The sequence below is a fragment of the Anopheles ziemanni genome, chromosome 2, assembly GCF_943734765.1.
Source record: "Anopheles ziemanni chromosome 2, idAnoZiCoDA_A2_x.2, whole genome shotgun sequence".
Lineage (NCBI taxonomy): Eukaryota > Metazoa > Arthropoda > Insecta > Diptera > Culicidae > Anopheles > Anopheles ziemanni.
The window spans coordinates 31,971,959-31,996,417 of NC_080705.1; the positions used below are offsets into that span (position 1 = coordinate 31,971,959).

Sequence of the window (24,459 nt, forward strand, 5' to 3'; positions counted from 1 at the left end):
TAGGGAAGATTTACCGAAGGTCAGTAATATGAGCATATTTTGCTCGTTCTCACGATTCAAACATTGATTTATGTCTAGTAATGAGCAGCTTTTGAAGCGATCAGTTGTCCACGTCAGCTTTAACCTATAAGCGTTTGCAAAAAAAAACCTTTAGCGGTGATGGTTGGTGGTTCGAACCGCTTCGATCGGTGGCCAATAGGCGTGTACGTTCCAAACGATAATGGGTAGAACTTTTGATTTCAAATACCACCATTGACTGCTTGATCTTTGAGGTGAAATCTAATCAATCGCTTTAGAGGCTCTTAAGAAACAATTTGGAATAACCATTTAAATTCCAACAGGTTCGGAACGATCTACATTGTAATCACCCACGGGAACGTCGTAACGCGCCCTCCTATATCTGGCCTCTTGCCTGGTCTAGTCACTCCTGTACGTCTAAGCAGAAGAGAAGAATAAAGATCTACCTTAATTCTGAAAGCCCTGCAACTATTTCATCATTTGGAGCCAATGGTCTATGGTACTAATCGATATCGATCTAAAGCGGCACTAGAATCGACTCCAAAGAAATCGCCAGATAAGAGATCTTGGTGAGGCTAGAACAGCTTCACAGATGTGGAATGCGCCCATTCGTAAGCCGCGCGCACTTATGGTGCTCGAGCGTTGGGCGAGTCTGCTTCCCCCGAACCAGCGGATTGTTGTAGAAAGGCGGCAGTAACCTTGATTCAGTTACTGCCATTTATATACCTCTCTGTTCACCCTATTCTATGCCTTCCGTGCTCGGTTTCACTGACAGCTTTTTGCTGAACGCGATCGCCAGCCTTACCATGCGGTGCAAAATTAATCAACATTGCGTTTGCACCGTGTCAGGCAGGGTGAGAAATGGGACCATCAGAAAACTCCATCGACGTTCGTCCAGCGGCAAGCTGGAGTGTTGTCAACAAGTGTGTTTAACGAAAGCACTAATGAGGAAATTGTTTACAACTTGAGGAACTTCAACCATAATTCTTCTGGTGGTTTTTTCCCGTCCGTCACTGTACGCGTCATGCTTGGACTGGACTGCCGAGATCGAGATCGAGCAGGTCGCAACACGCGTGTGCGATCACTTTGCCCCGGTGAACACCGTTGTACGTGTGTCCTAGAGCCGCTGTGGATGGACCACAGCTGAACCACTTTGCCGGCTGTGTCAATATCGATCGACGGCTAAAAAAGTGGTTGGTTGGCCGGTGGACAAGTACCGGGCATCGATGAAGGTATGCGGCATTCGGCGGCGAATAGGAAACATGTTCTGACGCCGCTAACGACGCGTTTCTGCTTGCGGAAACGCTCGAATGTTTGGCGCATTTGGTGCACACGGGGAGACGAAAGAGATGGACTATTTATGGACTGGGCGCCGGACACCGAAGCCACCGACGTTGGGGACAAAGACTAGAACCGAGGAGCTCCTGCAGAAAACAGACCATAGGCTGGACAATGGGGCAGGCTGGGCCAAGGCAGGAAAACTAGTTTCAGATCCAAGAACGATCTCTGAGGCAAGCTTTTGATTGTTCACGCTGCTCAAATATGGCCATACGGTTGGGGGTAGCACCAAACCCTTTTTTCCATGAGCTTCGAGCTGGAGTGGGGTCTTGCAACTCCAGGTGGGTTCGGTTCCTTGATTACGCCGGCTCGCACGATGTGGACCTGGGTCCTTGCAAAGGTGGACCAGTACTGTGGACTTCCCGTGCAACAAACCAGGTATTTGTACGCTATTGGATTTGGGGTTGCATTAAGTAATCTACTGATTAAACAGTTGCTCCCCTGTTAGCTCGCCGGCAATTGTGCACGTTCAGTCTGTATAAGGAAACTGGATGGCGTACTCTTTGGAGACACCTTTTTTTCACCTGTGGAGGTTGATAAATTGTCCTACGCGTGAAGTGAATTGCGCAAGCTACTTCGAACTGCATTCTAAGTCGAACGCTTCCGATATTTCAAATTATAGGACAATGAACTAGTCGTCATGAAGTATCTAAGCGAGTAGATTTATGTTATTATATTTTTTTATATGATTTTTTTTTGTGTAAAAAATATCAACCAGTACAATTCACTCTCATGCCACGAATTTCCTAAGCCATTTGTTGAAGGAAAACGATCTTCCGCATAGCACTGTTGTCTTGAACGTTTTGTTTTAGATGCGAGCGCAACCTTACGAACCGAAACGGGTTGCAATCAACTGAAGATCCGTCCGGCCTGCGCACTGTGACTGCCTATAACTACTAACGGGCCGTACTAGAAAGTCAGCATTGGCCATTTGCCAGCTACACTAGGTTGACCTTCCAGCGGACGGTCGTCTTCCGACGTGAGTTTGAGGGATGTCTTACGATGGCGTAATTTTTCCGATCGATGATGAAAACAGATATTACGGAAGGCGGATGAGTCGAAAGACATATAAAAACGACCGGTTGGCCGATTTTTCCGATCAAACAGTGTCGGTGCGTACTGGAGTGACTTAGAGTAGAGTAGAGTATTTGCAGTTATCTATCAGCTAATATGAAGGTACTGCTTCGAGTGTTGTGTTAGTTTTTAAAACTGCAAATTTCAATATTATCTATGATCAATGTTCTTTGAAGGTTCTGATAGCAGTGCTCTCCGCTATTGCACTGGCCAGTGCTCAACAACAGCTGATCGATCAGTTCTTCAATGGCGGTCTGTTGCCATACAACGATTGGCAACCGCAAACCTTACCGAACCCCATCTTCAACGGATATGGTGTCGCACCGCTTCAACAGCTGCTATCTGGGCAGCAGTTTCCCCTAGTCCAGCAGGTTCCCGGAGTTCAAGTGCTGCCTCCCGTGCCAGTGCCATTCCCAGCTCAGTATCCCTACGCGGTGCAGCAGCCCGGAGTTCAACTGCCAGTTCCGGTGCCACCGTACAACGCTTTCCAGCAGCCACTTCAGTTCCAGATGGTACGCCACGGACTACCACACTCCGATGCGGCCGCCGTATCCTACTCCTCATTGCACTACAATAACAACAACAACAACAATAACCCACAACAACAGACACCTGCCGTCAACACAGTTCCGACCCCGAGCGTACCTCAGTTGCCATCGGTCGGCGTTAACAGTGCCACTTCGGTTCAGGTGACTCCAGGGGCGCCTTCAGTGACAAGTGATAAGGTTTCGGTAGTTAAAGATATCGCCACCTTTGGCACAGAGTATGGCACCGGCTCGGATAAGTCGCCGGTGGCGAGGTACGAGGCAATCAATGCTGGCTCAGTACACGTCGCTCCTTTACCGGGACATACTGTCGATCAGAAACTGGTCGCTCCTGGAACGGTGAACCAAAAAGTGTAGAAAACATTTGAAAATTTAGTATTTTATCACCTTCATAAACAGGTTCACAGTTTGATGTTCCCGTAAAAAACGTCAGTGTTGGTACAATTTATTACGCTTGTTGTATTTATTTACGATTGATGTAAAAGAGCATGAACGATTGAGTAAATTCTTACGTACGTCCGAATGATTTATGGCATCAATAATAGTAAGGTTAACACATGTGTGACCTTGATGAACAATATTATATATCGCACGATATTTCTGATGAAACCTTCCAACTTCATTTCGTCATCAATTCCCGGTCGACTTGCTTCCTTAACCCTCAAATTATCTTTCCAGTCCCACTCGAATACATCGACTCCTGCACTATCCTGACGCAATAAATAACATCTTAAATGAAAGTAAAAATTCCTCCTTTAGTATGTAAATAACTCCTCCTACTGCCATGCCGATCGGCACGGTGGAACTTACCTTAACAAACATATTCCCAAACCACCGGCCCAAAACCTCCCACACGCGAAATTGACGGTCTGAGTTACCCGTGTCCAGTTCGGAGCGCATTTCCTAGGGCTCTACTTCGCGTTTTTGCTAACATCAATTTTATTCGCTGGTTTTATTTTTTCCTGTCTTCTGTCGTTCTCTGCTGGAGCTGTTCGATTGATCAGATTACATCGACCGATCGGGGCGATCGTGGGACACCAATGGGCCGGGATATGTTACCCGCCGTTCAGCGGGTGATTCCAGCTAAGCGTACCCCAAACAGAACTTATATACTCGTTTCGGGTTGGCGGCACGCGAGCTAGATATTATGAAATTTTGCCCAGGTTTCATTACACCTTGCGACCTATTAGCAAGGGCTGGCCTACGGAGTTCGGTTCCGCAAACGTATCTGAACAGTCGGCAGGTTCAGGCGGGCAGTCCACCTACATTCTTACGGCGCGGGACACCCGGGACCACCGGTCAGGGGTTGGATTTGGAAGGTTGGCAATTTAGATTTCACGATGGTGCAATACAAGGAAATTCTGCAAAACCGGCTTCGAGTATTGCTGTCGATTAGGATCGGAGGTTGGAAATGCATTCCACTCGCGGATATGGTGAGCATGTTGGGTCCAGAACGATCGATCAGTGGATCGTGTGTGCATGCAAAGTGTTTCACTCTAATTTCGGATGTTTGTCTAATGGAAAGTCAATACTTTAGTATTCAGTATTTGATATCTACCCTGGGTAGAGCAAATATTTATTTAATAAAAAGCTCTATAATAATTGTTGCAAAAGCTATTAAAAAATAATTGAGCAGATTCTATTGTTCAGATAACTATTTTTATTATTCGAGCCGGAATACTACACTTCAAGGGTTGAGGCACCAATCTACCCGCCAGTAATACACCCTGAACCACCGTTGGCTGTTTTCCGTTTGTTAATTTAATTTCATCATCAACCACGCTTCTGGATCTGGATTGTAATTAGAAACGGTTGAAAATATGCACCATAAAAATAGCCACCCGTCCTGATTACGTCCCTCTCCCGCCTACCCAACCAAACGAAGCAATTAAAAACGCGTCTACCAAAAGTGGCACTAGCTCGAAAGGGAACAGAGCGACGTAATGGGTGTCCGTGAGCGGGGTGCGGCAACTGCGGTGACAAACCTTTATGGGCGATTAGCGGCCTGCGCAAAAACCAAATGCAAACCACCGGCAGAGAGGAGAACAGAACACATAGGCACAACTTTTAGCAAGCATGCGGAAAGCGCAAGTGCCACACGCAAGCTGCCCGTTAGCCTCGTACGCAAGCGAACTGAGCCGAAAGGGAGAATGAAGGAAAAGATAAAAATCCCTCCCCTCTCCTCCCTCTGCCCACGAAAAGCGAAAGCAAACCGACCGCAATGTCCCGCTAGCGAGCGCGATCGCGAAACATGCGCCCAAAGTCGCGATACGAGGGCCTGATCGAGCAGCGCATGATCGTCAAGATCAATGTCACATACCTCAACGGGCGATGGTGGCGCTACGCTGGGGCGCGAATGCTGAATGAAACCGGAGTCGCGAGCCGCCACAGCGTGTTTTTACGCTGTTCAGTTTGTTTTTTCTTGTCTCTCCAAACTTTACCAACAAACGACAACCGGGAAGCTGCAGGAACACCGTGCGGTTATATCGGGCAGAAATGCAACGGTATCGACACAACGTTCGCCTCCATCTCACACCGCCGTTTGGAATGCGCCGCATGCTTAAGCCGCAGGCCTTCGTAATAAACTACAGCAGCGAACGGTAGTGTGTTGATTTTACGACCATTTCGTTGCGCGAACTCTAAGCCCACCTCCCGCGTAAATAAGATTAGTGGAAGGTGGTGCCAGCAAATTTGTCAAACGCCGCTGGACCCGCATGGTCCGGCGGCCGTAAAAGGGAGGATTAGATCAATACTAATAACCGCAAGGGGGTGGGCTTCAGGGGTAGCACTTGGAAGAGGTGTTAAAAATAGTACCATTTTATTGGCGTAATACAGTGTAGGTCTTCGGCTCTTTTACATTGAACTCATTATATGTTGCATTCACTGAATAATTGACAGTAAATTTTGGGTAGAAAATTTAGTTGAAGAACTGACCGCACTCTAATAAATGTAATGTATGACTGCCCAACCCTTGGGTATACAGTCCGTCTTTTATAGAATTCCAAAATAACGGTGCACCGTAGACTGGAATTGTCGAGAATTGCAAATTAAGGTAAACCAGATTCTGGAATCAGGTTCCATAGGAGTGTCGCTACATTTGTCCTCCATACATCCTCCGGTGCATCCACAGCTGATCGCACAGTGGTAGCAGCCCTCTAAAACTAGTCGCAATCTACGTCATCAATCGTCGATACAATAAAATTCCTTTCAAGTACATGTGACGGAATGAGCTTCCTGTCGCTCCTTGAAAGGCACTTCTCGGCCCGACGGTACAATGTATCGTTACATCACAATTACATCTCCATCCGTCAAAATCCGTCAGCCGACCATCCCGTGCGCCAACATCGCGATGCAAACGGCTGGTGGTACACCAAGTCCATTAATTAATGCTAATAAATATTGTAATCCAATTCCCTACGCCAAACCCTGCCGGAATGAACCGGTCCTAAAATGGGGGCCCCTCATCGCATACTGGACGTCATCGGCAGGTAGGACCTGAGGGCTGAGGATGGCTGATGAAATGCTACTTCTATCTTGAGCGATATCCTCTTGCCTCTAGTGTAGGGTCCGTCAAGCAATGGATGAATACTGGATTGTAACTTGGTGGTAATATATTCACTATCGTTGATCTAGTTCATGTAGATGGGTTTGTCGTTGGAGTTGGTGGTAGGTGCCTGGCAAGAGAATCTTCTGCCCAAACGCTCCTCGGGTGCTGTTCTCGGGGCACCGGGGTTGGTATAAAAAGGCGACACTTCGTTCCGACACTCATCAGATTCTGATCTGCAGTGTCAAAGTGAATCGAGTTGCAATTTGCAAAGCTCCTACAAAGCTTCTCAAGAATCTTGTGCCGTTTACATCGTTCCCAAAGATTTTTCTACTAGAACCTACCATGAAGGTAAGCATTCCAGCATCACGCCAACAAGGATTATTAGGTACCAAGAAGTAAAATCTGCTTCCAATTCACAGTGCTCCGTCGCGCTGATCTTCGTCGCCATGGCGTTGTGCGCCGAAGGCTCGGTAATCCCGTGGGTGATTGCTCCGGGACTCGCCATTCCCGGCACTACCGTGGTTCAGTCTAATCCTCCGGCGACGATTGTCCACACCCTGCACCCGGCTCCGATTGCAGTGGATATTCATGGCCATCCGGCTGTGCTTCTGGCGCCAGCTCCAGCTGCTCCTGCCGTTGTTGCCGTTGCTCCGGCTCCTGCTGCCACCGCCGTGTCCGCCACTCGCGGAGCCGTCCATGTTGCCCCACTGCCAGGCCATTCTGTATCGCAGACGCAACTGAATCTAGCGGCTGCCCCCGGAACTGAGTAAATCCGATGTTCACCTTACTTTTCGGAACGCGTTTGCTCTCGTGAGGGGAAAGATGTCAGTTTAGTCAATTTTCTTTTCACTATGACACACTCCGAGGACACGACGATTCAATTTGAAACTTTACCACTTCTAAAGACTCTTGCTGCAATACTCCACGCAAATAAATGCATGCTCATGAGCAATTGAAAACACACCGACTTGAATCTTTATTGCAATACGATTAAGTAACACCACTGTGAAAGTATTCTTTTCCACAAACAATAATAAGATTAGATATATATAGCAATATAGCTCCAATAGCCAAGAAATTCGTTATAAACATCCACAACACACAACAGCCCTTGGATTTACTGAAACCTTTTTCTGCTTCTAGGCACTTCTTTCACGTTCACTCGTCTCTTCCATGGCTTTGCGGGTCAAGTTTACGCGTAACTTTTCCACTTGGCTAACCAGAGGTCGCCTATCGCATAGAAATTTCCCATTTGCACCAACACTCACACGTGCTAGACACTTGTTTTTATGATGCACGATTTCATTCATCACTCCTAAACTGGATCACTGTGAAAGTATTGCATAAGATGATCCACCTCGTTGGCCACTGAGTTTCGATTGCGAAGAGGCGTCCGATGTGAATTCAGCTCGCCTTATTTCTTTCTCTGTCCTCCATGGAAACTCCACATACCGGCTGATAGTTTGAAGATGCAATGTTTTCAACGTTATAAAATCTACCCAACATCGTGGCGGATGGTCCAGATTGAGTTTGACCTGCGTTTGAAGAGGAACAGCGATACAGTCACAAAACAGCTGCTACAATGAAAGTGAGTAACATCTCGTGCGGCTGCAGAAAGAGCTGTTTAAACTAATCACCATTCACTTGTTGTAGGCTTTTGTCACCACATTCCTCGCCACTTTGTTGATCACAACCTGTTGTGCGCACTCCACACCAACCGCACTTTTTACACCATACGTTCCCGTGCATCCCCTCGATGAAGGATACTTTCCGGTGCCGAGGTTCTTCCACCAAGTAGAAACCGGCCTGGTGCAGGAACATCCGGTCATCCGGTTTCCCGAACCACAACCATACCACCACACCGCTAATCCTCCCTATCCTCACGAAGCACCCCACCAACCGGATCAGGTATACCTGCCAGAGAAGCCTTTCCTAACGTACGTGGCACCTTCATCCTCCCTGGTGGCGTACGTTCCGGTACAGCGTGGAACCCAGGGACCTTGGGCCGTACCGAACGTCTTCATCAAGGGGCAGGGATACAGCACCAACAAATACGTTGCCCCCGCCGTGATGCAACAGTACCTCGCGCAAGATCCACGGTGAACCCAACGAGCTTCGGAAAGAAACAAAAGACTTCCAGCTGTGCGAGAGAGTTCTACGAGAAATACAGATGTTTATTGATTAAGTTTTAACCGAGTGTGACGAATGTGTGTTTCTAGTACGTTCCCGGTGGTGCGTCCAGGTTGTAGTGGAACTGTGAAACGGAGTGTCCGGGCAGGGGAGCGATGTGTATGGAACCTCGCGTTGCCATCACGGCGATGGCGCCGGGATACTCAGCCAGGCTTCCGGCGACTACCGGAATGATCGGGACGGGAGGTGCGAACCTTGACGCCTGCGAAAGATCATGCCAGGGACCGAGCGGGAACGAGTACGGCCAGCCGTCCAGCGTTAGTGGCGCAAAGGAAGCGTCCGTGGGAAGTGTGATCGATGACAGGAAGCCGACTGTGAAGACGAGCGATAGTAATCGGCTGCTTAGCTGCGGAGTACACCAAAACACCAAGTTACTCTTGATTGCGACTCGCGGAGTGAAAATAGAATGCCTTCCTCAGCCATGTGTGAACTTCAACTTACTTCCATCGTGTGTGAGCTGTGTCCGTTTCGGCTGACCCGTTTGAGGAAATGTATAAAAATAACAATTCTCGGCTCTTGGGCATGGTCTTTTATACCCAAGGGGTGGCAATGTTCTTGGTCACCAGTGGTAAAATAAGTCGCCACCTACATTGTGCGACCTAGAAAACCAGAATATGACATTGTAGAATAGCCACTATATGGCGTTTTATTATTACCATTTTTTCATTACTCCCCATTGGTCCAGGATATCGACTCCACCCAAGAACTCGCGCTCCGGGCAGGGTTAGTTTGCAAATGCAGCCACCGAACGCCTGACACCAAACCGGGGCACCATAATCAGTCTGGCTGCATTTCTAGCTCCATTTCTAGCTCCATTTCTAGCGGGCCAGATCCGGCTGACATTGACTGCCAATGCACCGATATCCCGGTGTTCTAGAACTACCTTCCCAGCCACTAAGAACCCGAACGGGTTTTGCCACCGACGACCTTCCGGGCCGCCACTAATCAGTCGGCGTCGGGTTCGAACGTTTGTTTATTTATCTGACTATAAAAATATCGTGACCCACCCCTATTAGCCCACGGACCTGGGTTTGCAGGGGCGTTGCGACATACATGCGATTTATTGGGACGCACACACTTTCCCTGTCGTTGAACCGACGGTTCTCGAACTCGAGGGTGTCACACCTTTTCACACCTTTCTTGACGGATCTGATTTAAGCGCTTTCCACCCACCGGTCGGTCTGGCCGTTATGATTTAAATCGTTCGAAAAGAAAATAAAATTCCCTCCTACCCCAGTTGCTGTTACGCTGACAGACGCCCGTCAAATTTCAATCCAATAAGTGCGAATGCAAAACGGAAGTGTACTCATGCGACATGTATCGGAACATACCAACATGCGCTGCTTTTGCCACAATCTGTTGTGTCCGGATCTGTATTGCCTTAGCGTGGGAGGTTCTGCAGTTTCAAGCTTCAACTTTTCTTGTCCAGTTTTGCTCGCTTTGCGAACCGTTATCTTTGAGCATGATTCATCGAGGTGGCTAGCCCTCCCCCGTCAACGTTCGCTATAAATCTTGATCGGCGAACTGGTGTGAGTGATTCATCATAACATTTATCTTGCACAAATCAAGTTTTACAGCAAGGTAAACTGTAACATTGCAGTTGGATTAGCTAAAAACTGATTTTCAAGGGCAAAAGTAAACAGTGTGCTTTTCCACTTCCTTTGGTCCGTTTGCATGAGTGGAAACAGATCCTTATGCTGTCAGTTGTCGATTGAATGGTTTGGTGTGCATTTTCTTACTATCTAGATTTAGGATAATTTAATAAAGATTAAATCACATCTGTTCGAAATGAAAATGGAATAAATTATTTTTATAACATTTCACCTCTTGTTTCGTAACACCAGATTTTTCATGTCGCAGCACAAGATGATCAACCTCAGGTATCGCGTAATCGTTGACGATTCCACAAAATACCCCGGTAGGCGATGGCATTCGTTTCATTTTGTGCTTCTTGTGCAAGCCACAGCAGTTTTGCTGGAGGAAGACCATTTTAAAGAAAAATCGCATTTTTTTTTGGTCGCTTAAGTTATTAATAGTTCATGAACGATAAATATAATTTCATTGAAATTTGAACAGAAAAACGCACTTTACCCTTCAGAGTAGGCGCTTCACGGTATACTGTCCTATTGTGTCCAACTAAATAACGGCCGTTTTATCATAATTTTTTTTTACTCGTGGCATTTTTATTTGTAGAAATTGGGTCAATCAAAGTGTTGGCCATCGCATGCCACATCTTTTGCCCATCTTTTGGGCTGAGCTTGAATGCCGTCCCAAATCGAAATCGCCATTTTTAAAGCACCCAAAACAACCACGGCACGTAGTTTTACTGAGAGTATCGTCTCCATAAACTTGTTGAAGCTCCCGAAACGCGGCAACAGCTATTTTCTTTGAATTGAAGAAGACAATTCGAATTGATGGAGACAATTCGGCTCAGAATTCGACATTTCCCAGGTAATATAACTATATTTTGCAACAATGAAATCACCAATCTGACGATACAGTTTGTTTACTATATGTCTAAGCTAAAATTATGACGATTCAGAAGCGTCGAAATCGTCATTATATTCGATTTCACCATCTTCGTATCGTAGTTCCAATGCCAACTACGTAACTCACTAGTGTCATTTACAATAATGTTTATGTTATCCTAGCACAACTCTTCAAACGATCGTATTCAAAAAACAAGTCTTTTACTTTGAATTGTTAAACTATAGTTTCACTGTTAATACCTTGGGTAACTGCTCAACCACAAAAGGATACACTTATAATATTCACGCAAAACACTCGATGACACTGAGTAAAATATCAATTCACGATTCACAAACACTCTTATGCTCGATATTACGCTTGACAAAAAAGATCTTGGCGACTGCGCGATCTTGGTCGCTCAATCTTCTTCTTCTTATTACACACGTTTTCCGATTGTCATAAGTAGGTCCAAGTAGGTTCCAAAAAAAAATCAATATTCAAAATTAATTTCAATTAAAACTGCACAATTCTTAGTTGAACTCGAACCTTTGTACGTTGCATATGCATTAGGATTATAATCAAATACATTTGGATAAATTTAAGAAAATCCAATCCTCTTATCCATACCTCCATATTTCTTTCAAATGCATTTGAAACTCAAAACCAGGTGTGCTTATGTATGAGAAATATGAAACAATTTTCAACCAATTCACTTTATTCACTCCCTCCGTTCCGAATGCGCACCGAAACATTCTACCGAAAGCCTGCGGGATAGCGTAATTTCGACAGAATAGCGATAGGCGAGTAGGAGCACCGCACGGCGATCCGCCCTCAGCATCTTGGACGCTCAGCTGCAGATCGGGCCGCTCCCGGTTTGTTTTCGAAGAAAGGGTAGAGAGGGTCCAGGACGCGTTGATGGGATGGGATGACTAGGGTCCCGCTTTACAGGGTTCCGGGGGCCGGGGCCAGGTTCAGCTGCTGCTGGGAGACGGCGTGTCCGGGCAGGGGAGCGACGTGCACGGCACCACGGGTAGCAGTGACCGAGGTGGCTCCGGGAACAACTCCTGCGTGGTGGGCAACCGAGGCGGCTGGACCATGGGGAGCGGCCAGGATAGCGGCATGCGGAGCAGCATAGATGGCAGCGTGCGGGGCGTACGCCGGAAGGGCAGCGTGGATGGCGGCGTGGGAGATGGCACCGTACGGATGGGCCAGCACGTTCGACTGGATCACGGTCGGTGCGGCCAGGTGAGCGTACGGCCAGCCACCATAGGGCAGGATTCCAGCTTCCGAGACGACGGCCAGGGCCAAGATGACTGCAGCTACCATGCACTAAACGAGAAGAGGGATAACAAGGTGTTGGTTATCAAACCTGTTGGACATCCAAATAAAAGAAGTGCTTCAGAAGAACCTCAAGCATTCCCTTGGGAACTTCTTGCAAAAAACAAGGAACATCTGTCAACGTACCTTCATTTTGGATTTTTTGGTTTGGTTTGTTGAGCGGTTGGTTTGTTTTCGGTGGTTCCTTTGGAACGGTTGAGTAGAGTGTGATGTCTTACCGGGGTCGGCGTGACCGTTTTTATACGGAAACCGTCCTTCTAACGAGCCCGATCAGATACGCCCGTCTATTCGCCCGAGCGCGCGACTTCGATACCGTCGTTTGCGCTTGCAGCTGCAATTGTGCATGTGCATTGCATCCACTCTCCGTGCCCTTCCCCCGCACCAACACCTTCCCATAAACGCAATCGAGCAAAGACTTGCGGTACGGTTGTTCCTATATACCACGACGTCGAGATTCTTTCACCTGGCCACCATCGCGTCGGACTTCGGGCAGCTTTCGGGCGCTCCGTATTGAAGCTCGGTAGAAGCGGCACCGACTACTCCTTTCACAGCTTAGAATAGGCCGGTTGGTGGGGATGCGGATGCAATGTAACACTGCACAACCAAATGCATACACCCGTGCATGCATACCTCCAAGGCGAACCTCGGAAGGGAAAATCGAACCTCCGCGAATTCTCGGCGTTGAACCGACCCGAAATAAAATCGATCACTGAACTTGAAAGCTGACCCTCACTTCTAATACATAATATAGGCTTCATACCGCGCTGGAGGTGACACAACCGTTTCGCCGGCCAAAGCAGCCTAGATTGGGTGCGCAGGACCCTCTCATTGCAGGAACTCCTTCTCTCTGTCTCTCTAGGCGGTTCTTCGTGACGCCTCCACCTGGGGGCAATATACGTACACGAGGGTACACACCTTGCTTTCCATTCGGTCCAGTCCGAGACTTCTATGTAAAAACCCTCTCAGGACGCTTAAGGTCTTCACACCGCCGCAGCACACATACCCAGGAATTTGTATTCCACCTGTAGAACATCTCGCCAAGGGTCGGACGCCTGAGGTCTCCCGAAGGTGGGGGCGTTGAATGACGTTGCCATTAATTGCGGGCGCGTATGGCTAGCCTTCTGGTTGCTCTAGATCGGAGAGCGAAAGTGATCCACGGTTGGTTGCATCGACCTCCTTTTTTATCCTCGTCGTACTTACATGCTCTCTCCTCGGGACAACGCGAAGTTTTCTTGAGGTCTGAAGTTCTGCGAGTTCATTCCAGAGTTTGGCGAATAGGTATAAAATCCATTCGTGGCGCCCGGATAAGTATCACAATCAGTTCAAACGTTCAGTCGAACAGTTCAACCAGCTGAGTACATCAGTGTTCAACGTGTTTTAACGCACCATCCAACCAAACCCTTCAATCATCATGAAGGTGTGTACTTCTACTTTCGTTGATTTGCGGATAATTTGAAGTTCTTGGAAATAGTTCATGGTAACACTTTTATAAACATGTTATCCCTTACAGTGCGCCATTGTTGCCGTCGTTCTTGCTCTGGCCGTCGCCTCGGAAGCCGGAGTTCTGCCGTGGGGCTGGCCGTACGGAGGACTTCCCGCTGCTGTTCCGGTTGCCTCGTGGCCTCCGGCAGCTATCCATGCCGCCTACCCCGCCTGGGCTCCGCACGCTGCCATCTATGCTGCTCCGCATGCCGCTATCCTGGCCGCTCCCCATGGCCCAGCCGCCTCGGTTGCCCACCACGCCGGAGTAGTTCCCGGAGCCACCTCGGTCACCGCTACCCGTGGTGCCGTGCACGTCGCTCCCCTGCCCGGACACGCCGTCTCCCAGCAGCAGCTGAACCTGGCCCCGGCCCCCGGAACCCTGTAAAGCGGCCTCTGGATCCCACAAGAGCGAAAAACTGCCCTCACCCTTATCGCCATGGTGCAATACGCTGAACAAGTGATAACATACTCATTAGCTGCTAAGTAGTCGTTCGTTTGCGTTCTGTGTTCGATTGATTTGATTCATGCAAGAATTTGAATAAAACTAAAATGCAGTGCATTTTATTAAAAAAAAAACTCTCTTCGACTTTTTCTTCACAAATCGGTTTTAATCCGTCTTTCAATTTCCAACCATTCCATTTGAGCTCAAACGTTGAACTTTGGGTATTACGCGATCTTACTTGAACGTAATCTACTTCAAACGAAATTGACGTAGGCCTTATAATCATATTTAATTTAATATATTACAAATGGCACGTCTTCAACACTGCTTTTGCCATGCAGAAGGCAAAACTTTGGAAAACCATGCTTCTGTTTAATTCTATGATGATGTTATACCAGTTCACAATATGATATATTAATTCATCTAATGCGGATATAAGGTAATTTCATTTGAAATTATTTTTTTTTCTAGTTTGTAAACTCCTAAAACAATCAACTATTCATGAGTCAGTATTCAATAGAAAAATACAAAAGCCAATGCTGCATCACAACGATTTCGGTCAATTCACAGTTTTGCTAGGGTCGTGTTCAGATAAGTAAAGTGCTTGCGTACTACTTTTATCCGATAGTGGCTCTAGCAGTGTGTTCGTCAATCGTATTGTAAATGGGTATGTTATGTGAGAAAAGTTTTTGTTTTATCATGCTTTATACCAACTCTGCAAAAACATATCTTTGTTTGATCATTTTTTTCTAAAACCAGATCTAAGACCAGATTCGTTGGAAGGATTAACATTTAAGTCAAAAAGTACTGCTTTAGTTCAAGAATTTAAAAAAATCTTTTGGGAGTGGGTATATTATCTGAATTGCAATTCAATAAATTTCAAGATCACTAAGAAATATTCATTGTAAAATTAAAAAAAAATCTGGCTCCATTGTTCTTACATAGCAAGCCCTTAGAAATCGTTGCAATAGTTAGTTGAATAAAAATAAAACTCAAAATATTTAATACGATTGCAACTTTATTTTAAAACTCATTTACACGATCCGTTAACATCTTCGCTGTACAATTTCATTTCATTTTCTCAAATCAGTTTGTTCCAAGCAACAGTGTTCCTGTCTTCCTAATAGTAATACTTCGTTGGCAGCACCTTTCCGCCATAACCGTAGGCGAAATCTGCACCATATCCGTAACCTGCACCGAAACCATAGCCTGCGCCATAGCCTGCACCATAGCCAACGATCTTGGCACCACCGTAGACTGTGGCCGGAGCGGCATACGTCACCACCTTGCTTGACACCGGGTAGCTGTTGTAAACCGCAGGGTACGAGTACTTGGTGGCCAGCGGAAGCACCGACTTGCCATACAGCCCGTAGGATGGATAGGCAACCGATGAAGTCACCGGGAAGCCTGTCGTGGCGTAGCTCGAGACCAAGCCGCCTCCGTATGGCAGGTAGGACGCCTCGGCGATAGCCAGCAGCACCAGGGCAATGGTAGCGATGAAGATCTGTGAAGGGAAAAGCAACAACGAATCTTTCGGTGAGTTCAACCAAAGGCACAGCAGTCGAACCAACGACACTTACCTTCATGTTGGTACGTTTGGGGATGCTTTGGTTTGTTGTGGAAACAATTGTGCTGCAGACAATGTTGCTTGAGACTGATGCTTTACTGGCCGGCGGAACGTTTATTTATACTCCATTTTTCTTCCACCAGGTTCATCTTTTTCCTAGATCGGTTCTATTCTCTGAAAATGTGAGAGTCTTCAAAAGTTAGTAAATTAGAGCGTTACCAAAAAATAATAAAAAAATCGCTAAAATTATTCGATTGTAAAGATCATCACACACGGTACGCGTTGATGCATGAAGGACGATGGGATTGTATTCGACTCGAAATGGTGCGTATCGGACGAGTTTTTAGATTGCAACAACTTGAGGCCATCGTTTGTCCTTTCGCCCGCGCACGTGGCCTATATTAAACGAATTTGTGCAAAAAGAAGAAGCTTAAAATTCATACGATACTTAGTCTTGGAAACGTTTGTGGCATAATATCTGAGGCTCTTGAGTGGTCATAATATGATGTATTCATTCTCATCCACTTATCATTTACATCAACCCATGTTGTTCTTTACGACAGAACAGTTTAATTTAGTTTCATCATTGGCAGTTTATTATTACAATAAAAAAATACAAAAACAAATGTAACATAGTTTTAGTCTAATATTAATGATAGTTGCGTTGTTAGAATTTTTTTTTCAAATGCTTTAAATGAATACATGATTTATTGCATATTTACATTTCGTTAAGAGGATTATGAAAAATCGAATAATATAGTGAAAACTTTACTTGAGTATGTTAAATTGGAAAGGATTAGTAAATTTTATTCATTTTTATTTTCGAAATGAATTTAAAATCAATTTCAAATAAGTCCGATTCAATGAAGCTTTTTATTCAAACATAGTTTTGCTTACATTCCAACCAATGACATTCTAATTTTGATGTTCATAGATGCAAATGCTACAAAACATTCACAAATGCCCCTTTGTTTTGGCATTCAGTCCGTTGATTTGTTTAGTTAACGGGGTTGTGGAAATTGGTTGTCTAAGACTATAAGCATAATTCGAAATTGGTTTGTAATGTTCAAAATTCGTTCAAAAAGCTTAGCAATTACAAAACTCATGTTGCATTTTGTTCAAATATGCGTTCTATCGATTTGTTTTTATCTGATATTTTCATACGTGCATGCGAAGTTGTAGCTAAACGGAAACCACGACTCCGCTAAAAAATGTATATAATTTAAATGATGAATAAGTTACAGAGTCCCTCAGCAGAAAGTAGACATTTTTTAATGGTTAGGCGTAGTAACGCTTCTTTGATCGCAAGTTTCTATGGTCAACCGATCATATATATCCAATCTCATCGATTGATGCTGTCTAGGTTAGAACTAGCATTTAGAACTATTGAATTGGAGGAAACATTGCCACATTGCCCCACTTCTTGATTATGTCAGGTACAAAATACATAATTTTAACTTAAAATGTAAGCGTTTTAAAGCGTTTAATTATTAAAAATCACGTTAATTCTGGAGGAGGATTCTCATGAAAAAATATTGAGATGAATTTCATAGAGCATGTCAAGAGCTAAAGTCAGTAAAATGTTAAAACAAACTAACTTAAACAAAAAACCTGTTTCAAATAAGAAACAAAGATACATTCTTCCTAAATGTTTGTCATATCCAGTTGTGGTGGATGTTCTGTTACTGTTCTGCTAATGCTAAGTAAAAATTAAACACATTGTAACTATTTTTATGATGTTGTCATTTATTCATGTAAATAACTCCTATTTACAGCAAATATACAATCAGCTGAGGCACCGATGGACAAAAGAAGCGACGGCTGTTTACTTCTTCTCCAAGCTCTCAAACCGATCGCCCTTCGAAGACGCGGGCTCAACTATCTCGTTGACTGGTGTTGGTGGTATCGTTGGTACTCTATCTCTTCCTTAACATCAGCGTGGCAGTGTCAGATCCGTCATGAGTATTTTTAGGCATCCTCTAAGCTGTAGAATTTACAGAGTTCCGGGGGCCGGGGCCAGGTTCAGCTGCTTCTGGGAGATGGCATGTCCGGGGAGGGGAGCGACGTGCACAGCACCACGGGTGGCGGTGACCGAGGTGGCTCCGGGAACAACTCCGGCGTGGTGGGCAACCGAGGCGGCCGGTCCGTAGTGCGGGGCAGCGTAGATGGCGGCGTGCGGGGCACCGTGGTAAGCGGAGATGGCGGCCGGGTAGGCAGCGTGGGCGTATGCCGGGTAGGCGGCAGCATGAGCATACGGATATCCGGCGTACGGCCAGGCGGGAGCGTTAGCCTGGATGACGGTGGCACCGTATCCGGCGTACGGGTATCCGGCGTACGGGTAACCGGCTTCGGCGGCGACGGCCAGGGCGACGATGGCAACGGCGGCAACGATGCACTGTAAAGAGGGTTAAGTTGTCAGCATCATTGGAATTCATTTATCTCTTTGCACTTTTGGTGTTCTTGATCCTTGCTAAATATTCATTTAAAAACTGAGTTTCAACGAACTATTCAAATTGAAAATGAGACTTTGAAACTTTAAATTGAAACTTCAAGTTCTAGTCCTCAACGTACCTTCATGGTGATTGAGTTGGGTTGGTTTTTGGGTTTTGGCTGAAGGAGGAGCTGTTAGAACGCTTGGATTACTTCTGATTTGATACGACCACCGTTGGATCCTTTTATACGCCCGAGAATCACCAACCCGAAGCCATTGCTGGCGACCGCTGGCCAACCGATCGGTGAACCCGATCCCACCTGGAGAACGTTCTTTCCCCCGGTGGTCTCCTCCTATCCGGCCCCACCACCGCTCTCCGGACGCAGTAATTGCCAACTCAATTGCCCACCAACAACGCGAACCAATCGGCCATTACTATCGAACGTGGCCATTACCGATCGCCCTCTCTCTTTCACTCTCTACCAGGTGGAGGTTTTTGTAATTTTTGTTGTTTGAATGCACCCACGAGCAACGAGAACCGATTGAACCGCGGACTGCATCGGAATGCATTCGTTCGCACCCAGCCCATCGAAACTCCGAACAAGAAGGGATCGGTGAGAGGGTGGAGGAAATCCCCCGGTAGAGGGGGATCTGCATGCCGATGATCGAAGGTAGGTCGCGATTGCACTACGCGTGGTCTCTTCCTGGCTCGCCAGCACGGTATTGGCCCCCTTTTGGACCGAAAGAATGGGCCACGGGCTGCCAGGGTCCGAAGACTTCCGAAGGTCAGCGCGAGGGGTGATCGGAAAGACAAGCCAATCGGAACCGATTGAGTTATGAAGAGTTGAAGTCAAACGGCCATCGACTTCGCGGGTCTCCCGAGCTAGTCTCTGATATGCGATTGCTGTGTCCTTTCTGATCGGGGAAATATGAGTTTCAAGCGATAGAAGACATTTTTATTGTGTTCTGACAAAATGTTCACGAATTACTGCTGATCAATTGCACCAATTAAACAATAAAAAGATATTTTGTCAATAAATAGTTCAGTATATTGACTTTCGATTCGGTTGCAAAATTTGGTACGATTAATAAGATTGAATCGATACAACAGAGTTCAATTTCGTTAGTGTTCTGTTAAAATTGTTCATCTTGGGTCATTAATTTCAATATCTAGCAGTTTATAAGGGTTATTGAAGCAAGTCATCATTGAGGAATAAATAAATATGCCACTAGAACAAGAATGTCAATCACATTGAGGCCCTTTCTTGTTCGTCAAATAGAGCAGAGGCTAATTATAAATCTATTAGATCGTTTATATCCTCAATATAAAATATATGAAAACAATCCCATAGAAAGTAAGGAATTACATACATTTTTATTTTATATAATTACCTGTTTCATCGCAAATTCAGAATTGTTAGGTGATAAGGTAGATCCCTAGTTAATCATGAGCCTTGGCATTTTTATTAACCTCAAATACATCAGATATTAATTGTTGATCTATTTGACATTTAATGCCATATTTTAAAATTTTTAGTTTTATAAGGTTTTCTCTGTGTGTCTCTTATGGGTTAAACAGAACTTATAATTAATTTCCAAATATCAACGACCCATGAACTAAGCCGCAGACCAAAAACATGTGTCCTAAAAAAACTGAATAGATACTATGGGTTTTCAATATCAAACATAAGAAAACAATGCCATTAAAAGTTATGTAAAATGAAACCTAAAATCTAAGAGAAATAATTTTCAGACAGCGAAGAGCGCAAAACAATCAAAAACAGATTCAAAACGACGCATGCTAATAATTTGATTTTAACTGTGATTGTTTGTATTGACCTCACTCTTCAATGTGAATTTTTCACATTTCATACGAATTAGTTAGTATTTAAATATTTTCTGCATACGTAACCATTTGTTTTGGTTTTCTTCATTCTGTTTGAGGATAAAATTCTAGTAAAATAACGTCCCTTCCGGAATTCGCCTTCCGTTGCCAAGGTCAGCCTGATCCGTGCGCCATTCTATTTGTGTCGCTGGGTAGTAAATGCAGCCCTTTTTGCGTCACGGCACCAGATGTCCTCACCCTCTGCCCCTCCCATAACTTCGAGTGCCAAGTTCAACCGGCATCATCCACCCTCGGTTATCGCAGTTCCAGGTGTTATGCGCGAACTCCACATCCTCGCCGTGACACGCGTTCGATTGTGAGTATCGGCAGCAAAGGTGCCTATTACAAAACGGTCCCGGTACGTGACGTGAATCACGGAACGACTCCACCCCAACTGGCCGCCCCACGGAGCCACGAAGAAAACGGCGAAACTGCAACAAAGACAATCCGCAAGCACTTCAAACAACTGGTTCCAAACCCTAACGCACACACACAGCCGGGACAACCCTTCCGCACTTGGGGCTGGAGAACGAATCTGAGGGGGGGGGGAGGGAGGGAGAGGAAACTACTTTCGAACGTACCTCCGGAGGCCGCAGCCCAAGAACTGCACTCGATTAGATAATGGGCAGGAGATTTGAAGTTTAATTACCGGCCCGGAGAGTTTAATATGTCACGTTCGATAATTGCGTTAATTAGTCCAAGTGGAACGCAGCGAATGTGGGTTTGAAGCAGCCCGTTTCCTGTGGGAGTTCACTCGGGCGTCTGTAAGTGAACTACATATTTTTCAAAATTAGTCTGGAGTTGCCTTTAAACTAAAGTTTATCGCAAACATTTGGGAAACTCTAATTTCCAATGAAATGGAAATGGAAAAATATTGTTGCAGCATATTACAGGAAACTGATCTCTTAAGGGAAAACCAAACGGTAACAACCTTCTGTCAGACCTGTGGCGTAATAAGTTCTGGTTGCTCACAGGACCCTTCACACGTACTTTGACTCTCTGTACACCTGCAACAGGGAACCAGAGCACGATTAATAGATCCACCTAGCGGCCGATCATTAAAAATCAATTTTATTAAGGAACCAAACGTTTCACATCATACTTAACGTCCATTCAATATCAGAGCAAAGATACAGTGTAGTCATTAATTATAATCTAGAAATTGCCGTATTTTACCACAATGACCGTCTCCATTAGGCTAATCTTAAGCTCTTTCAACCTTTTCTTCCGCAAGAAAACAAAAACAAAGGATAAACAGATCACCAGTTTTCCTCAACCTATAGATTTTAATCATTGCGTCAACGGTTACGCGATCGTTCTTCGTGCCGGCCACACGTTTCTACGGTCAGCTAGAACATGCATCGGTATGATATATGCTAATTGCCATCCCGCCTGCTTCACGAACCCCTCCCGGGTGGGGTGGTCTTTGCCGTGCGGTGACACTGGCAGCCTTCGGACTTCGATATCCTGGAACTTGGTGGCTACTCAATAACGTAATAGTTGTGAATTGTGAAAAAATAAACCCATACCATGTCCGAAAGCTGCCCTGCCTTGGCCTAGCTGGCTTGGCAAGGCTATGGTTTCCGTAGTACCCTGTCCCCGTGTTCTAAGACAAGTTCTGTGGGAAAGCACTTGAAGCATGCAAAGCGGTCATTTAAATTAGTGACTGGTTATCACCGTGCGACAAACAAAACAAACCCACTCGATCAAACGTGCCCATTACGCGATCGAATAGAATTAGACTTAACTGTAACTGGCCTATGAAGTGGCAATGACTAAGGCAGGTGCCCTGGCAAATAGTTCCAATTAGCCACGCCAGCGATTCCTTGCGCTAAGCTTTCTCCTTTCGTTCTCTCCCACCATCAGGTGACAGGAGGTACACGTGTCAGCTTAGATTCTAACACAGATGTTGGTCGTTCTCTCAAGGAACATTTGCGGTGGAGATAATTACTTCACGCAGGTTAGACCTTGTAAGACGTGGAACGCAGTTGCACTTCGATGAACATTGTGCGCGCTACAATTTCATCGCATTGTTGGACAAAGCACGCCAAGGTTTGGACCGCGAACTTCTCGCTGTTGAAAGGCTTTATAAAATCACTTGACATGGCCAGCACCGATGCTAGAACGCAAGTTGCTGCAGCCCAAGAACATTCACCGGACAAACCGTCCAACCGTACCAAGCGGCGCCATCATGAAGGTAGGTGATAAGACCTTGGTGACCCTAAGGCTAAACGAAGGATCTCTTGAAAATCTCAATCTTTTCCCCTTTTTTCCACACACTAGAACGTCGCCGCTATCGTTGCCATTGTGGTTGCTGCTGTTGTTGTGGTCACCGAGGCCGGATACATCGCTCCGTACACGGCGTTGGACCATGCCGTGCACCACTCCGGTGCGTACTACGACGACCACTACGCGGCCTTAGGCTATGCGGCACCGTATGCCGCGTACTATGGCAACCCCTCCGGAACCTACAGCTACTGGGGCAGCCATGGTCCGACGGTTGTGCAGGAGAACGCGGCCAGCCTAGCCCACCCGATCGCGGCCCATGCGCCCCATGCGCCCCTATACGCACCCTACTCCTCGCTCTATGGGGCCTATGGTGGTGCGGCAGTGAAGACAACCGTCGTGCAGGCCAACGTTGGAGATAAACTGGCCAACCATTGGGGTTACCCGACGGCCTACGGTGCATACGGATACGGTTACGCCCATGGGTACGACAAGTACCTGACTGCTGGTACGGCCATAGAGGCGCCCCTTGCCAAGTATCTGTGGTAAATCTACATGTCCATGGCGTAGGTTTCGATTAATAATAAAACTGGAAAGTAAAGTAATGCTTGTTTCATCTTGCTACCAAAATAAACTGAAATTTCTTTCACACCATTTATGAGTATCTCTAAGAATATCAAAGAATTACTTCTACAATTACTTGTGTAATGGGCGATATGAAGTCAAGAAGTAACCACATTCGAACAGCATAAACACTCCTTTTTGATTCGGAGTTTGTATGACTGTTTCGTAAATCGTAGCACGATTCTAATTTATTTATTAGAAAAAGAGAGAGAGGAAAATGCAAATTCTTAACATCCTAACTTTACGTCAAATTTCCCTATAAAAGACAATCGCGGATCTTATTATAAAAAATCCTTAACGTAACGCTCCAATGCTGATGTTCCAATGATGATGTTACTACTTGGATAATCTGATGCACTAAAATCGATGCTGAACCTCATTTTTGTATGGACATCCGCGAAACGCTCATCCCATTGCATTGCATTGATCGCCATAGCAATCGTCTTCCTAGGGGAAAATTGGAAGGATCGCTATAGCAACCACAGTTATCCTGGAGAAACCTGCTCGATTGGAGAAAAGGAAAATCGGTTTTATGAAGCGGTTTTAAATTTTGGGAAATGCAAAGGAATACAAAGTAAGATGTCGGTCCCGGGCACTATGCGTGCAGCCATGTCAAGGAAACACCAGATATATAATGTGTAGTTCAACATGGTTCCAAAAAATGTTCACCAAACCCGTGTTCGATATGCACGGGCAAGCTTCTCAGTACGATAGATTAACATTTTCTGTGTATTTTCGGATACCGGAAATGCACGAAAGGGATTCAATACAAAAAAGTAAAAACCACTTTAAAACAAGCACATGTGACACAGTTTTCGACACAAACCACCATCACCGAAACAATTACAAAAACCTCTTACAAAAACTCTCGGCTCACACACAAAAACCAAACACATGCGCCACAATTTTTAAATTTAAGAAACACAATTGTAAGATTTCCTAAACAATCCATAGGAAATTTTGCGGAACCTGAAGCGTCAACTTCAAGAATTTACGTCTGTCTGCCTACAGAGCCTGTCCTACTTGGATAGCAAAATTCATAAAACGAGCACTCGAAAAAGTAGTGTATGAAACGATTGATAAGTATGATATTTTCAGGGCGATGTCCTCACTTGAACAAAGTGATGCACTTAAAATGATGCAAAACCTCAACTTTGTATCGAAACTTACTGAACACTACTCCTATTGCATTGTATTTTGAAATTTGACGGTAATTGAAATGATGAAAAGAGCACAATTGCCCAGCTCCAGTCACGGGAATTTTAAATCGCGTTCAATTGAAC

The 24,459-nt window shown here is 45.5% G+C and overlaps 9 protein-coding genes across 9 annotated transcripts; 5 read left to right on the forward strand and 4 right to left on the reverse strand.

The window, feature by feature from the left end:
- Window positions 1-2,526: 2,526 nt before the first annotated feature.
- On the forward strand, window positions 2,527-3,332 carry LOC131293406 (uncharacterized). The gene is made up of 2 exons (XM_058321484.1): window positions 2,527-2,532; window positions 2,607-3,332. Exons 1-2 carry the CDS (start codon window positions 2,527-2,529, stop codon window positions 3,330-3,332), a joined length of 732 nt encoding a protein of 243 aa, XP_058177467.1.
- Window positions 3,333-6,864: 3,532 nt separating this feature from the next.
- LOC131293407 (adult cuticle protein 1-like) lies at window positions 6,865-7,292 on the forward strand. Its single transcript, XM_058321485.1, has 2 exons — window positions 6,865-6,870; window positions 6,942-7,292. The coding sequence occupies exons 1-2, from the start codon at window positions 6,865-6,867 to the stop codon at window positions 7,290-7,292; spliced, it is 357 nt and encodes a 118-aa protein (XP_058177468.1).
- An 812-nt stretch (window positions 7,293-8,104) lies between these two features.
- LOC131293409 (uncharacterized) lies at window positions 8,105-8,625 on the forward strand. Its single transcript, XM_058321487.1, has 2 exons — window positions 8,105-8,110; window positions 8,176-8,625. Exons 1-2 carry the CDS (start codon window positions 8,105-8,107, stop codon window positions 8,623-8,625), a joined length of 456 nt encoding a protein of 151 aa, XP_058177470.1.
- Window positions 8,626-8,737: 112 nt separating this feature from the next.
- LOC131293410 (uncharacterized) lies at window positions 8,738-9,159 on the reverse strand. The gene is made up of 2 exons (XM_058321488.1): window positions 9,154-9,159; window positions 8,738-9,058 (listed from the first exon to the last, which is right to left on the reverse strand). The coding sequence occupies exons 1-2, from the start codon at window positions 9,157-9,159 to the stop codon at window positions 8,738-8,740; spliced, it is 327 nt and encodes a 108-aa protein (XP_058177471.1).
- A 2,964-nt stretch (window positions 9,160-12,123) lies between these two features.
- LOC131293411 (adult cuticle protein 1-like) lies at window positions 12,124-12,651 on the reverse strand. Its single transcript, XM_058321489.1, has 2 exons — window positions 12,646-12,651; window positions 12,124-12,510 (listed from the first exon to the last, which is right to left on the reverse strand). Exons 1-2 carry the CDS (start codon window positions 12,649-12,651, stop codon window positions 12,124-12,126), a joined length of 393 nt encoding a protein of 130 aa, XP_058177472.1.
- A 1,279-nt stretch (window positions 12,652-13,930) lies between these two features.
- LOC131293412 (adult cuticle protein 1-like) lies at window positions 13,931-14,386 on the forward strand. Its single transcript, XM_058321490.1, has 2 exons — window positions 13,931-13,936; window positions 14,030-14,386. Exons 1-2 carry the CDS (start codon window positions 13,931-13,933, stop codon window positions 14,384-14,386), a joined length of 363 nt encoding a protein of 120 aa, XP_058177473.1.
- Window positions 14,387-15,563: 1,177 nt separating this feature from the next.
- On the reverse strand, window positions 15,564-16,029 carry LOC131293413 (glycine-rich protein-like). The gene is made up of 2 exons (XM_058321491.1): window positions 16,024-16,029; window positions 15,564-15,947 (listed from the first exon to the last, which is right to left on the reverse strand). The coding sequence occupies exons 1-2, from the start codon at window positions 16,027-16,029 to the stop codon at window positions 15,564-15,566; spliced, it is 390 nt and encodes a 129-aa protein (XP_058177474.1).
- A 1,974-nt stretch (window positions 16,030-18,003) lies between these two features.
- On the reverse strand, window positions 18,004-18,587 carry LOC131293414 (adult cuticle protein 1-like). The gene is made up of 2 exons (XM_058321492.1): window positions 18,582-18,587; window positions 18,004-18,405 (listed from the first exon to the last, which is right to left on the reverse strand). Exons 1-2 carry the CDS (start codon window positions 18,585-18,587, stop codon window positions 18,004-18,006), a joined length of 408 nt encoding a protein of 135 aa, XP_058177475.1.
- A 3,855-nt stretch (window positions 18,588-22,442) lies between these two features.
- Window positions 22,443-23,101, forward strand: LOC131293415 (uncharacterized). The gene is made up of 2 exons (XM_058321494.1): window positions 22,443-22,523; window positions 22,610-23,101. The coding sequence occupies exons 1-2, from the start codon at window positions 22,443-22,445 to the stop codon at window positions 23,099-23,101; spliced, it is 573 nt and encodes a 190-aa protein (XP_058177477.1).
- Window positions 23,102-24,459: the final 1,358 nt, after the last annotated feature.

Bases quoted from the DNA above. Each gene is read 5' to 3' on its own strand.
- LOC131293415 (XM_058321494.1), top strand. From the start codon at position 22,443: ATGCTAGAACGCAAGTTGCTGCAGCCCAAGAACATTCACCGGACAAAC. The intron at 22,524-22,609 runs GTAGGTGATAAG...TCCACACACTAG, and splicing joins CAAGCGGCGCCATCATGAAG to AACGTCGCCGCTATCGTTGC.